Source organism: Scyliorhinus torazame, chromosome 19 (assembly GCF_047496885.1).
Source record: "Scyliorhinus torazame isolate Kashiwa2021f chromosome 19, sScyTor2.1, whole genome shotgun sequence".
Classification (NCBI taxonomy): Eukaryota; Metazoa; Chordata; class Chondrichthyes; order Carcharhiniformes; family Scyliorhinidae; genus Scyliorhinus; species Scyliorhinus torazame.
Window position 1 is genome coordinate 137453760 of NC_092725.1, and position 15392 is coordinate 137469151.

The 15392-nt window shown below is 46.7% G+C and overlaps 1 protein-coding gene across 6 annotated transcripts in view; it reads left to right on the top strand.

Moving 5' to 3' along the window:
* LOC140396552 (dedicator of cytokinesis protein 4-like) overlaps positions 1–15392 on the top strand; it is a 458932-nt gene that overhangs the window by 196904 nt on the left and 246636 nt on the right. For all 6 annotated transcript variants that reach the window (XM_072485296.1, XM_072485300.1, XM_072485297.1 and 3 more), the window contains exon 9: positions 15309–15390. In XM_072485296.1, the coding sequence (XP_072341397.1) occupies positions 15309–15390 (82 nt within the window). The remainder of the gene's footprint in view (positions 1–15308; positions 15391–15392) is intronic.

Genomic DNA, 15392 nt, shown 5'->3' on the forward strand with positions numbered 1-15392 from the left:
TATGTGTAAACTGCTGACTGAACAGAAAGTTGAGGTCGGAAGTGATCAATGTTTCTGACAGCTCCTGCCTTCCGTTAATTTTTAATTTCTGTCCGGCGTGCACTAGCGAATTCTGATCATCCTGTAAGCTTGAATTTTGGAATATGTGTAAGGGCCTTGCGTTAGCAGAAATATTTACCCAGCAATTATTATCTCCTGTATTGTTTTACATCATGTTAATCATAGAACAAGCACATAACTTTTCTTGAGGAAATACCTGTCTCACGTCGACTATATTTGACTGCACATGTTCAAATTGGATAGTGGAATCTAAACAATAACATAAACAATGTTTAATCATGTTTGCTTTTGATCATTATGTTGTCTCCATGACTGCTGCATATTTCTTTTGTATTGCCCTTTTTCTGTCACTTCTGTTCTGGGCTGATGGATTGCTTACCTTCTATTGATGACTGGTTATAAATTCCTCTCTACATATTTATAATGGACATACATTGCCACCATGAAGCTTGTGGCCCCTCTACAGCCTCTGCTCTTAGATTTGGGAATTTAAAAAACCTTTAGAGGCTAGATTTGAATTTAATCTCAGGTGAGCATCCATCTCACATTCTGTTCCCACTCAACCGCGCCCTCATTTGCTGCTAGTTTATTTCATACAAGTTGATAGGTCATGCCGACCAACCCAGTAAGGCAGCTTCAAGTTTGAATATAGTTTAGAGCTTTGCCGCACTAACATCTTTTCAGAGCGTCGTGCCTGTCGTGTTATTAACCCTGGGGTAACACAGACTGCAACTAGATGCAGTTATACTGTAAAGCAGACACCAAACTTAGACGTTGGTTCAATACGATTTATTGAACTTCTGTAACAAAGCACACAGCTTGCTGTGGGTTGACACTCTACTACTCGAAGTATGCTAACTCTAACTAACTAGACCAGACTAGCCCTGAGCCACGTGTAAAAGGTGCTAATGATATGTACACCCTGACTCACTACAGTTGTCACCAGTGAAAAGAGGCGGAATGCTGATGCCTCGTGTGTTTTATAGTAGGAAGCCCCCCTCTAGTGTTCTGCCTCATAATTGGTTGTGTTCTGTCCTATGTGTTGATTGGCTAACCTGGGTGTCTATCACTGCCTGTCTTTACCTCATGATGTGCGTGAGTGCATATTATGACAGTGCCGTCACTGGAAACCAGCCTATCTTTGCACAGTGTTTAGTCACTCCAGTCCGTGTCTAGGTTCTGGGTGTCTGTCATTGTTTGTACGTCCTTTTGGCTTTTAACATCTCAAGAACACATGTCCAACGCATGATATTTTCAGCTACAATGCGTGCATTGAATTCAATTTTAGCCTCAATGTCCACGAGCCACGCAGGCTTTCGTTTTTCTTTGCCGAGATCATGGGGCACAGAAGGAGAAGTGTCTTTTGAGGTAATCTGTGCTTTGGGAGGATTGGTAACTGATTAGGTAACTGGTCTTGGTAGAATCATTCTTTTGCTTTTCAACCAAGGTATATGAATGCAATTGGTAGAGAGTATATGGATTTTCAGAATGTGTTTAATAATGCTTCTCATGAGGAGAAACTGATTAAATTCGATTATCAGAGCATTAACATATAATACATGCCCATGATCACTGCTGTGGAACTTTTGTGTATCGTCTGGCTGCTTAAGGGCAAGAAGATTTCTGAAATCCGAACGAGTGCTGGTTTCTATCACTGAACATTGTGCCGATGATAACAAAACACCCTTGAAATGTAGGTGAGATCAAAAAAAAGTAAAGTGCAGAATTATACTTAAATGCAAAAATAGAGCAAATTTAAAAAAAAAAAAAAAAAATCTTTTTAAAAAAAATCCTATCTCAAGAGTTAAGAAACCAATGCGCAGACTGGACAGGGCAAACCCCCAATCCATCTCCTTGCTTGCTCCGAAAACCAATTCAAATTCAATCAAATTCATGGTCCCCCAGCCAAGGGACATAGTAAATCGAAGCCCACAAGAACAGGCATTACACCTTCGATTGGATTGGTTTGTTGTCATGTGTACCAAGCTATAGTGGAAAGTATTGTTCTGCATGCAACTCGAACAGATCATTCTGTACATGAAAATAAAATTCCTAATAGGATCAGTACGGTTATAGGAGATGTAGGAAGGGGATTCCGTGTGAGCGAGTTCGCAGAGAGCCTCCACGCTCCGAGCACCAACTTGAGGAATATCCTGACCTTAACCAAAAGACCAAGAAGGGCAAATCGCCAAATTGAACAAAACAAAACCAAAATGGCAACGGTATTTCAAGCTCATTCGGTGACACATCCACACATTTAATAAATGGTGTTGAATGCCAAGGAGTGACATTTTGATGCAGTGCTTGTAATGATATGTATAATGCCAGTATACTAAAGGGTTAATATCTGAATCTGTGTGTAAATCAAACACTAGAGGGTGTCACTAATTCACTGTATATAAGACAGCATCTCTAGGATTTCTGGGAGAAGCCGAAGATAAGCTGAAGAGAACATGAAGAGAGCAGAGTGAAAGTTGAATAGAGAAATAAAGCACAAGGTCAAGTCATAGTGTAGTTTATTAGTTAGATAGAATATTGAATACGGTACTGCAGATTCAGTATCATTAGTTTATTATCTGTAACTCCGTAGAGTGTGTGAACTTCATTTTAGTTTAGTAGTGTAAAATAAATTAGTTTTGATTCAATCTTCTTATTTGCATATTCTTTGTCAACACTACATATCTGGCTATCTTGAAGAAAAGGCAAGGAATGTAACAGTGCTGAGCTTACATTTCCGAAGAATCTGAAAGTAAGACTGGATGCACACTTTCTTTGAAAAAAAAAAAATTTATTAAAGTTTTTTAACACAATTTTTCTCCCTTACAAACAATAACCCCCCCTCGTAACAAAAAAAAACGAGAAATCGCGCAGAGCAAGATATATACATGGCAAAATGATATATTTACACAGCTTTGTACACTGGCCCTCACCCGTACATGCCAGTTTCCCCAACCCTTCATGTTATCTCTTGCTCATCCACCCTCCCAGGCAGTCCCCCCCTTTCCCCCCCTCCCAGGACGTCGTCCCCCCCCCCCCCCCCCCCCAAGGTTGCTGCTGCTGCTGACTGACCTTCCTCTAACGCTCCGCGAGATAGTCTAGGAACGGTTGCCACCGCCTGTAGAACCCCTGCACAGACCCTCTCAAGGCGAATTTAATCCTCTCCAACTTTATGAACCCAGCCATATCATTTATCCAGGCCTCCAGGCTGGGGGCTTCGCCTCCTTCTACATTAGCAAGATCCTTCGCCGGGCTACTAGGGACGCAAAGGCCAGAATGCCGGCCTCTTTCGCCTCCTGCACTCCCGATTCGTCCACTACTCCAAATATTGCTAGCCCCCAGCTTGGCTTGACCCGGACTTTCACCACCTGAGATATTGCTCCCGCCACTCCTCTCCACAACCCCTCCAGTGCCGGGCATGACCAAAACATATGGACATGGTTCGCCGGGCACCCTGAGCACCTTCCACATCTGTTCTCTACCCCAAAGAACCTACTCAACCTCGCCCCCGTCAAGTGCGTTCTGTGGACAACCTTAAATTGTATCAGGCTGAGCCTGGCACACGAGGAGGAGGAATTAACCCTACCTAGGGCATCAGCCCACAGACCTTCCTCGATCTCCTCCCCCAGCTCCTCCTCCCATTTACCCTTCAACTCTTCTACCAGCGCTGCCCCCTCTTCTTTCAACTCCTGGTATATTTCCGACACCTTGCCCTCCCTGACCCATACACCCGAGATCACCCTATCTTGAACTTCTTCTGCCGGGAGCAACGGGAATTCCCTCACCTGTCGCCTCACAAAGGCCCTCACCTGCATATATCTAAAGGCATTTCCCTGGGGTAACTCAAACTTCTCCTCCAGTGCCCCTAGACTCGCAAACGTCCCGTCGATGAACAAGTCCCCCATTCTTCCAATCCCCGCCCGATGCCAGCTCTGGAACTCCCCGTCCATCTTCCCCGGGAAAAACCGGTGGTTACCCCTGATCGGGGACCACACCGAGGCTCCCATTGCACCCCGGTGACGTCTCCATTGGCCCCAGATCCTTAGCGTTGCCGCCACCACCGGGCTCGTGGTATACTTTGTCGGGGAAAGCGGCAGCGGTGCCGTCACCAACGCCCCCAGGCTCGTTCCTTTGCAGGACGCCATCTCCATCCTCTTCCATGCCGCCCCCTCTCCCTCCATAACCCACTTGTGGATCATCGCCACATTTGCTGCCCAGTAGTAGCTCCCCAGGTTTGGCAGCGCCAACCCTCCTCGGTCCCTACTGCGTTCCAGGAACCCTCTCCGTACTCTCGGGGTCTTATTCGCCCACACAAACCCCATAATACTCCTGCCTACTCTCTTTAAAAAAAGGCCTGAGTGATCACGATGGGAAGGCACTGAAACACAAACAGAAACCTCGGAAGGACCACCATTTTGACCGACTGCACTCTACCCGCCAGCGAGAGCAGTAACATGTCCCATCTTTTGAAATCCTCCTCCATTTGCTCCACCAACCTCGTCAGATTCAGTTTATGTAGGGTCCCCCAACTCCTGGCTATCTGGATCCCCAGATACCGAAAGCTCCCCTCCGCCCTCCTCAGCGGTAGGTCCCCTATCCCTCTTTCTTGGTCCCCCGCCTGTAATACAAAGAGCTCACTGTTCCCTACATTGAGCTTATAGCCTGAAAACTCCCCAAACTCCCTTAGAGTCTGCATGACCTCCACCATCCCCTCCATTGGATCCGCCACGTACAGCAACAGGTCATCCGCATATCCCGACACCCGATGCTCTTCTCCCCCTCGGACCACCCCCCTCCATTTAGTAGACTCCCTCAATGACATGGCCAATGGTTCGATCGCCAATGCGAACAACAGGGGGGACAGGGGGCACCCCTGCCTCGTCCCTCGGTACAGTCGAAAGTACTCCGACCTCCGCCGGTTCGTCACTACACTCGCCATCGGGGCTCTATAAAGGAGCTTAACCCAATTGATAAACCCTACCCCGAACCCAAACCTACGCAGCACCTCCCAGAGGTCCTCCCACTCTACTCGGTCAAAGGCCTCCTCCGCGTCCATAGCTGCCACTATCTCCGCCTCTCCCTCCTCCGATGGCATCATTATCATGTTTAAGAGCCGCCGCACATTGGTGTTTAGTTGCCTGCCCTTGACAAATCCCGTCTGGTCCTCGTGGATTACCCCCGGGACACAGTCCTCGATCCTCGTGGCCAGCACTTTTGCCAGCAACTTTGCATCCACATTGAGGAGCGGAATCGGCCTGTACGATCCACATTGCAGTGGGTCCTTGTCCCGCTTTAGGATCAAAGAAATTGTCGCTTCCGACATTGTCGGGGGCAGGGTCCCCTCCTCTCTTGCCTCATTAAAGGTCCTCACCAGTAGCGGGGCCAACAGGTCTGCGTACTTCCCATAGAACTCCACCGGGAATCCGTCCGGTCCCGGGGCCTTCCCTGCCTGCATGCTCCCCAAACCCTTGCTCAGCTCCTCCAACCCAATTGGTGCCCCCAAACCAGCCACCTCTTGCTCCTCCACCCTCTGGAATCTCAGCTGATCTAGGAATCGTCTCATCCCCTCTTCCCCCGCTGGGGGCTGGGATCTGTACAGCTCTGCATAAAAGACCTTGAATACCTCGTTTATTTTCATCGCACACCGAACCGTGGTTCCCCTTCCATCTTTGACTCCCCCTATTTCCCTCACTGCCATCCTCTTACGGAGCTGGTGTGCCAGCATCCGACTAGCCTTTTCCCCATACTCGTAGGTCGCCCCCTGCGCTTTCCTCCACTGTGCCTCTGCCTTCCCTGTGGTCAACAGGTCAAACTCTGGAGTCTGGAGCTGTCGTCTTTCCCCAAGTAATCTTTCCTCTGGGGCCTCCACTCTCAAAATCTCCCCCACTAACCTCTCCCTTTCCATACCCTCTGTCTTCTCCCTATGAGCCCTAATGGAAATTAGCTCTCCCCTGATCACCGCCTTCAACGCCTCCCATACCACCCCCACCTGCACCTCCCCGTTGTCGTTGGCCTCCAAGTACCTTTCGATACACCCCCTCATCTTCCCACACACCACCTCGTCCGCCAGCAGTCCCACATCCAGCCGCCACAATGGGCGTTGGTCCCTCTCCTCTCCCAGCTCCAGTTCCACCCAGTGCGGGGCATGGTCCGAAACGGCTGTAGCCGAATACTCCGTCCCCTCCACCCTCGGGATGAGCGCCCTCCCCAGAACAAAGAAATCTATCCGGGAGAAGGCTTTGTGTACATGGGAGAAGAAAGAAAATTCCCTGGCCTGCGGCCTTGCAAACCTCCATGGGTCCACTCCCCCCCCCCCCCATCTGATCCATAAACCCCCTAAGTACTTTGGCCGCCGGCGGCCTCTATCCAGTCCTTGATTTGGAGCGGTCCAGTGCTGGATCCAACGCTGTATTGAAGTCCCCTCCCATTATCAGGCCTCCTATCTCCAGGTCCGGAATGCGCCCCAACATGCGCTTCATGAATCCTGCATCATCCCAGTTCGGGGCGTATACGTTTACCAACACCACCCACGTCCCTTGCAGCCTATCGCTCACCATTACATATCGCCCTCCATTGTCCGCTACAATAGTCTTGGCCTCAAATGACACCCGCTTTCCCACCAATATTGCCACCCCTCTATTCTTCGCGTCCAGTCCCGAGTGGAATACCTGTCCTACGCATCCCTTTCTTAGCCTGACCTGGTCCACCACCTTCAGGTGTGTCTCTTGGAGCATGGCCACGTCCGCCTTCAGTCCCTTTAAGTGCGCGAACACTCGAGCCCTCTTCACCGGCCCATTCAGGCCCCTCACATTCCACGTTATCAGCCGGATTGGAGGGGCTCTCACCCCCCCCCCCCCACACACACACACACGACTAGCCATCTCCTTTTCTGGACCAGTCCCGTGTCCACACCTCCCTCACCCTCCAGTCCCCCAGAGGGGGGACCCCAGTCCCGACCACCTCTTCTGTCTCCCAGTCCGTTTCGGCCAGTGCAGTAGCAACCCTTTCTCCCCTCCCCCCCGCTAGACCCCTGTGTAGCTTTTTTGCTCCCCCATGTCACTCCCGTAAGTCAGCTGACGCCTGCTGACCCCGGCTTCCCCCGCCGTCCCACTGACCTCCCTGCATGGGAGTCTCCCAATCCATATGCATTCCTTCGTTCCCCTTCCCGCCTTTCTTCCCACACGCGGGAAAACACCCTGTGCTTTCCAAAGCCCGCTCCGCCCCCCTCTGGCACAGCTCCTGTCGCGGCCTTGTCTCTCTCCCCCAGCCCATGTAACATTTCCTGCGCGTGATTGACCCCCTATATACAACAACCATCACACATCAAACCCCCAAACATCCCCCCCACCCTCACAAACCCTCAGTTAGAGTCCAACTTTTCGGCTTGTACAAAGGTCCACGCCTCTTCAGGCATTTCGAAGTAGTAGTGTTGGCCCTTGTATGTGACCCACAGTCGCGCTGGCTGCAGCATTCCGAATTTCCCTTCTTTCCGGTACAACGCCGCTTTGGCCCGGTTGAAACCCGCTCTCCGCTTTGCAACCTCCGTGCTCCAGTCCGGGTATATTCGGATCTCTGCATTGCCCCACTTACTGCTCCACTCCTTCTTGGCCCATCTCAGGACCCACTCTCTGTCCGTGAACCGGTGGAACCTCACCACCACCGCCCTTGGCGGCTCATTTGCCTGGGGCTTCTTCGCCAGCACCCGATGTGTCCCGTCCAACTCCAGCGGCCTCGAAGGGGCCTTCGTGCCCATCATCGCCTCGAGCATCGTGCTCGCGTATGCCCCGGCATCAGCCCCCTCCACTCCCTCAGGGAGACCCAGGATTCACCGATTCTTTCTCCTCGACCTGTTCTCCAGGTCTTCGAGTCTTCCCGCCCACCTCTTGTGTAGCGCCTCGTTCTGCTCCACTCTCACCGCCAGGCCCACGAGCTCGTCCTCGTTCTGACTGACTCTTTTCTGTACCTCCTGGATCTTAGCTTCGTGGGCCTTCTGGGTGATCCCGAGTCCTTCAATTGCCGAAAGCATAGGCGCCAACGTCTCCTTGCGCATCTCCTCGCGCTGCTCCTCGAAGCAGTGCTTGATGAACTCCTGCAGCTCCCCTTTGTCCCTGGCCACCGCCATTTTGTTTTCTTTCCCTCACTTCTCCCGTTGCTCCAGTGCCGCTCCTTTGGCCGTTACACTTCTGGTCCGTTTCATAGAAGTTGGAGGGGGACCTCTCTCTTCCCTTCCCCACGGGTTGCGTCAAAAAAAAAAAAAAAAAAAAGTTCCGTTGGGGCTCCTCTAACGAGCCCGAAAGTCCGTGGTAGCGGGAGCTGCCGAATCATGCGGCTTAGCTCCACATAGCCGCAACCGGAAGTCGAGAGGGAATCCTTTTGGCAGTGTTTGCTTCACCAGTCTGCCCCAAAAAGTCTATGGAAACTCCTGAAAAAGGTCTGAGAGTCGGTTCGAGACGGGAGCTGCCGATTGCGCGACCTACTCCTCCATGGCCGCCACCGGAAGCCTCGTCCCTGCTTCTTCAATGGCCTTGGTAGATCTTTTCACAGTTGTTCCCTCTGCTGCTAGAATTCACCTTTGATAGAGTCAAGTCAGATTGCAGCTTTAAGCTTGCCCTTCCCCCGCCTGCAAGCTGGAAGAGGCTTTTGTCTATTCCTGCAGCTCAAGCCAAATCTTTTACTGTTTCTGCCAGGTCTGGTAGCCAATAGACATAACATTCCTGGGGGACACTGTCAGGGGAATGCTGCAGTCTTCTTCCCACACCGGGAAATGTCAAACAAATGCCGTGGGGGCCCTGTAAAAGAGCCCAAAAGTCCGTTCTAAGCGGGAGCTACCGAATATGCGACCTAGCTCTGCATAGCCGCACCCGGAATGGATGCACACTTTCAAGGCGATAATGCTACTAATCTTTTCTCATCTCTGTTCCTTTACTTGGTGTGCAAATGTGCCATTTATGCAGGTCAATGAAATGTCTTAATTTGTATGTACACAAATAGATTCTGACATTTCTGCTCCTAGAGCATTGCCTTTTCTGGATACTGACTGAAAGTTGGAGTTGGTCGTCTGGGTGTAGATGACATTAACAAAGCATGTGTCACAGAAGCAGTTTTCCATTTTTACTTGGTTAAAACACAGCTCATTCGATCAGTGTTCAGAGATTAGTTTGAAGAGTACGAGTAAACCAAGAGTGAAGCAGATGGGAAATGCATTTTATTTTTGTTTCTAAAAGAAAGGCCAAGAAAGAGCTCTACCTGATTTTCCAGCTTTTTCAAAGCCATCAAAGTGTTTGGCCAGCTCCTCTACTCTTGAAGTGGAGTGCTGAATGTTTACTCGGGGAATATTCACTGCATGGACAAAGAGAGGTTTCCAACCCCAAGCTGTTATTCCACTGATGCCAAAATCACAACTCTGTACAAAATACATTTTTATGTTCCTGCCAAAATCACATTTTCTTGGCACATATGCTTACCTATCTCACAGGAAACTCAAAAGGTGAATATTCCTCTGCACTGCTCCATCTTTTCTAAGTGTCACAGTGGTCTTAGATTCTGAGGTAGGATGATAGTCAATGATTTCAACTTTCCAATTGGAACCTCCTTAGTTTCCAACATTCTTGGTGATTTTAACTTGAGAAGAACTCGGTCTTCCCCCTAAATACGTGGATGGGCTTGGAACTAATACTGCCCTTACTATGTTTCCCAGAAAAGACAGCAGGAGCCTAGAAAACAGCATTAGCACTACAAAGAAACCTGATCTGAAAAGAAAACTTGTGATGTTCTGTAGGGGTGTCTTATGCATGCCATCCTTTTCCACGTTGTGATTCAGCAGCCATCACCTTCCTCTATGCTGCAAGTAGCTTCAAAACATGATACGCCCTCTTATTAAATTAAATTAACAACACCGAATTGTGCACGCCTGTGAGACATCGGGGTACAATTAACAACCAATTTCACAGTCTATATCCTTGCAATAGTCCTGTATTTTCTTTAACTATTTATCCGAATTTCCTTTTAAAAGAACCAACAATTTCTGCCTCAAGCACTCGATGCTCCACAAATCCTCTAAATAAATTTCTTCTCATAATGTTCCTCACTTTTAATGATTTTAAATTAGTGATCGCTTGAGAAAAAAATCTCTATTTTATTCTATGAAACTCTTGATAATTGTAAACCATTTACTGGAATTGCACTTGTTTTCCCTTCCGTAATAAGCACGGTAGCACAAGTGGATAGCACTGTGGCTTCACTGTCTGTGCGGAGTCTGCACGTTCTCCCCGTGTCTGCGTGGGTTTCCTCCGGGTGCTCCGGTTTCCTCCCACGGTCCAAAGACGTGCAGGTTAGGTGGATTGGCCATGATAAAATTGCCCTTGGTGACGAAAAAGGTGAGGAGGGGTTATTGGGTTACGGGGATAGAAAGGAAGTGGGGGCTTAAGTGGGTCGGTGCAGACTCGAAGGGCCGAATGGCCTCCTTCTGCACTGTATGTTCTATGTTCTAAATATATTCTCAGATATCTGCATTGAATGGCATTTGCACGCTGTCTGCCCATTCTGTTAAGAAATCTACTCTGAGAAAAATGGGAAGAAATAAGGCAATGGTAATCTATTGAAACGCCTGAGGATTGTACTCTATATTTCCTGCAAACTAAAACATGTTAATATTTATCTAACGGAATGTCATTTATCTTATCATATGAACAGCTTATTCTTTCACCTCAGAAACAGTTAAGTACTTTCTTCCTCATTAAGTCCATGGCTTCTTTTAATGCCACTTTTAAACATCATTGCAGGCTTTTTATTCATAAGGCCACCAATATAAATTATGAATCATTTTTTGGCAGTGTTTAATTTATGGATTGTTTTAAAGTGTAGGAAAAATTGATGTCCCATGTACTTAAAAAGCACAGAATAAATTGAATTATTTTGCTATAATGTGCATCTTTTGCAACTTTGAGTAATATATTAGCTTGGCGGTTTCTGTGTGGGTCCATCTCATTAAAATATACTGAAATTTACAAGTGACACAAGTCGGCATACACCATCAAGATTGAAGGAAAACTTTATTTCCCTTCAAACGTGACAATTAAACCAGCCACGGTTGGAAACGGGTGCGGAGGCAGATGTTGTAGCATTCGCCTCGTTGATCGCCCGAAGGCGGATCCTGATAGGTTGGAGAGCAACCTCTCCAACCTGTGCCCTGGTGTGGTGGGGGGACCTGTTGGAATTCTTGACTCTTGAGAAGGTTAAGTTTTAACTGAGGGGGAGGATGGAGGGGTTCTACAATTCATGGGCATTATTCATTATGCGCTTTCAAGATAACATCGAACATTAGTTGGGGGGGAGGGTTGGGGGGAGGGGGGGCCGGTGTGTGTTAATGGTAACTGTGGGTGATTCCTGATTCCTTTTTGTCATTTGTTTATGTGAACATGCGGGCTAATGTTTGGGGTTTGGTGGGAGGATGGGATCGTTGTTATTGATATGGGGATTGACATATTTGTTACTGATTATTGTTTATTGATGGTGGGTGTACATTTGGGAGAAAATGTGAAAAAGGCGGAGAATAAAAATATTTTTTAAAAACGTGACTATTAAAGTTTCAGTTTATTCACCATTATTCATGTTCATTAGCCAAGCATGGCTTAAGAACGTACAATTGGGCAAGATTTTAAAGTTTTCATGCAACTAATACAGATGGCGTAAAAACACTTTATAAAAAAAAAAAAAAAAAAATCTTTTTTTTTTAACGTTTTTGAGTACCCAATTATTATTTTTGTCAATTAAGGGGCAATTTAGTGTGACCAATCCACCTATCCTGCGCATCTTTGGGTTGTGGGGGTGAAACCCATGCAGACATGGGGAGAATGTGCAAACTCCACACGGACAGTGACTTAAAAAACAATCCTTTATAAAGAAACAGAAAATGTACAATGGGCCTCAGTGGGGATGTGTGTATTCAACAAAAGAAAACAATTGCAGTTAAGCACCAAGGAAAATATCTCATCTTCTTTTGCATCTGAAAATCTAATTGTAATTGGAAGACAGCTACTTGGCAAATGCAATTGCAACAAATTCTTCTGTAAGGCTCGAGAATTTGATTGGGACCCCTGTGGAAATGCATTTTGGCTGAGGAATCAATAAATAATCAGAAAAGACCAAAGCGGTTTAAGCATGACTCACCTGCTGAAAACTCCAGAATCATTGAGTTCATTCAAGTGACTTGTGGCCTGATTGTATGTGTGCACCTTGCCAGATCAGTCCAGAAAATTCCAGGTTATCGTTTCTTGCGGGATTGTCAGCAATATATCTGTCTTTTTACATTTCCCCAGCTATCGAGTTAAAACTCTCAGTTTTGACAATTTGTGTTCTCTTTCCATGCATTTTATTCTCTCTCATTTATTCCTCTCCTTTGGGTCCTCAGAAACTCCTGATGCAAGGTGAGCAGATACTCTGCTCATATAACTCAGTTTTTGACCTGTCTGCCAGGAAAAGCACACGAGCAGTTGAAAGTAATCCACCTTTTGACTTCTCTGCTTTTGGGCGGGGGGTGAAACGCCTGGCCTTGTCTTGGTACTTTTACATGGGTATTTCATTTTAATTTCTGAACCATTTTAATAGAATTGGCAAATAAATTGTAGATTTTATAACGTAAACAAATTTCATTCATGGGAACAAGGTGTCGTGGGCTGTGCCATCCCTAATTGTCCTTGAGGTGAGAGGCTTGCAAGGCCATTTCAGAGGGCATTCAACAGTCTACCACAATGCTGTGGGCCCACATTAGGCCAGACCAGGTAAGGATTTCCTTCCCTAAAGGACGCGAGTGAACCAGACAGGTTTTTTTTTTTTACCACAGTCGACAATGGTTTCAGGTTATCACTAGACTTTTAGTTCCAGATTTATATTGGCAATTTATATCAAACTTCACCACCCGCTGTGGTGGCATTCAGACCCAGCACCCAAGATTACCAGTCCACTGACATTATGCCACCCACGATATTCAATTTTAATATGACCTCGTACATCAAAATTATAAGAAAGTTCAATAAAAATAAATGCAGGTTCATCATCTTCTGGAAGCAAAAAGAGAGGGATTTATCTTCATCAGGAGGTCTCGCGTATTAATCCATCTTTTCTCATACAGGATGTTGATGGATTTATGTTGCCAGTATTTTCTGCCTTCATTTCACATTTCCAGCAATTCATTTATTTTAAATTAAATCATCAAAATGATTCATGATTATCTGGGATTTTTACAATTTATATGACTCCAAAATCTTCTCTTTACAAAAAGCAATCCATCCACAAACCTATATTGCACGGAATCAAAATGAATCAACATGCTTTTGTTCAATTCCCATCGAGACCAACCCATATTTTAAATTGGATGGACATGGACTAGTTGTCTTTCATTAATTCGTGTCAAGGGACATACTTTACGTTTAATTGAGCACCACCATGTTTGATGAAGGTTTTTCATCATGGGGGCACGGTAGCACAGCGGTTAGCACTGTTGCTTCACAGCTCCAGGGTCCCAGGATCGATTCCCGGCTTGGGTCACTGTCTGTGCGGAGTCTACACGTTCTTCTCGTGTCTCCGTGGGTTTCCTCCGGGTGCTCCGGTTTCCTCCCACATGTCCCGAAAGATGTGCTGTTAGATAATTTGGACATTCTGAATTCACCCTCCGTGTACCCGAACAGGCGGCGGAATGTGGCGACTAGGGGCTTTTCACAGTAACTTCATTGCAGTGTTAATGTAAGCCTACTTGTGACACTAATAAAGAGTATTATTAGAAGTGAGTGACATTAACACATCACTGTACTCACCTGTCCATTAAACTTGCAAGTGTAGCAAAACCAATTTGCTTACTTGGGAGAAAAGTTTTTTTGTTTTTTTATTTCATTTTTATTCAGCTCAGTAAAATTCATTCAAAAATAGTAACATCAGGGACGGCACAATGGTTCGCACTGCTGCATCACAACACCGAGGACCCAGGTTTGATCCCGGCCCTGGGGCACGGTCCGTGTGGAGTTTGGACATTCTCCCTCTGTCTGCTTGAGTCTCATCCCCATGACCCATGGAGTGCAGGGTAGGTAGATTGGCCATGCTAAATTGCCCCTTAATTAAAAAGAAAATAATTGGACACTTTAAATTTAAAAAAAATAAAAATGAAAAGAAATAGTAACCTTCTTGTGTACATGACTTTCCTTCACACAATGACCACCTTTGCTTCAAGATCTACTGGAATGGTGCCAGCAGGGACTGCAGAAACGAGGGTTGTAATCCTTCGAACAGAGAAGGTTGCGGGGAGTTTTGATAAATGGGTTCAACACCATGGGTGATTTTGAAATGGCGAATAAGGAGGAGCTGCTTCCAGTGGCTTAAGGACTGATAATTGGAGAACACCATTAAACATGATTGGTACAAGAACGAGAGGAAACAATAGAAAATATTTCTATTTATAGAGCAAGTTGTTGTGATCTGGAGTGCTTTGCCTGAAGGAATGTTGCAAGTCGATTCAGTGACAACTTTCAGAAAGGAATTGGGTAAATAATTGAAGTGAAAAATCAGCCACCGGGCTACTGGAGAAAGATCAGGGACTAATACCGTGGGAAGCACGGTAGTACAAGTGGCTAGCACTATGGCTTCACAGTGCCACAGTCCCAGGTTCGATTCCCGGCTTTGGTCACTGTCTGTGCATGGTCTGCACGTTCTTCCTGTGTCTGCGTGGGTTTCCTCCGGGTGCTCCAGTTTCCTTCCACAGTCCAAAGACGTGCAGGTTAGGTGGATGGGCCATGCTAAATTGCCCTTAGTATCCAAAAAGGTTAGGAGGGGTTATTGGGTTACGGGGATCGGGTGGAAGTGAGGGTTTAAGTGGGTCGGTGCAGACTCGATGGGCCGAATGGCCGCCTTCTGCACTATGTTCTATGCAATTGAAATCTCTGCCAAAGAATCGGCATAGACATGTTGGGCTGAATGCCTTGGCTCTGCACTGTGTTAATCTACGATCCACTGCCCTGTGATTTATGTGAGAAACTATATAATAACAAAGACCATTTTCAATACTTTAAGGCCGTTAAAACAATAGTTATAATAAAACGTTTATTTTTGAGTGGTGGGTATATTTCATTTGCCAGAACTGTATCATGTAACTGATCATCTCCGGTTGACTTACTAGAGGGATGATTCCAAATTGTAATGTCTAAGATCATAGGTGCTGCGTCAAAGGATGATGGATCCTCATGGCTAATTTTATTTCCTTGCAGTGAAAGGTTCTTTGTAAAACTGAATAAGAATGGATTGCCGAAATTTCCAGAGAAAATGGAAAGGCAATGCACACTGTTTGTTGT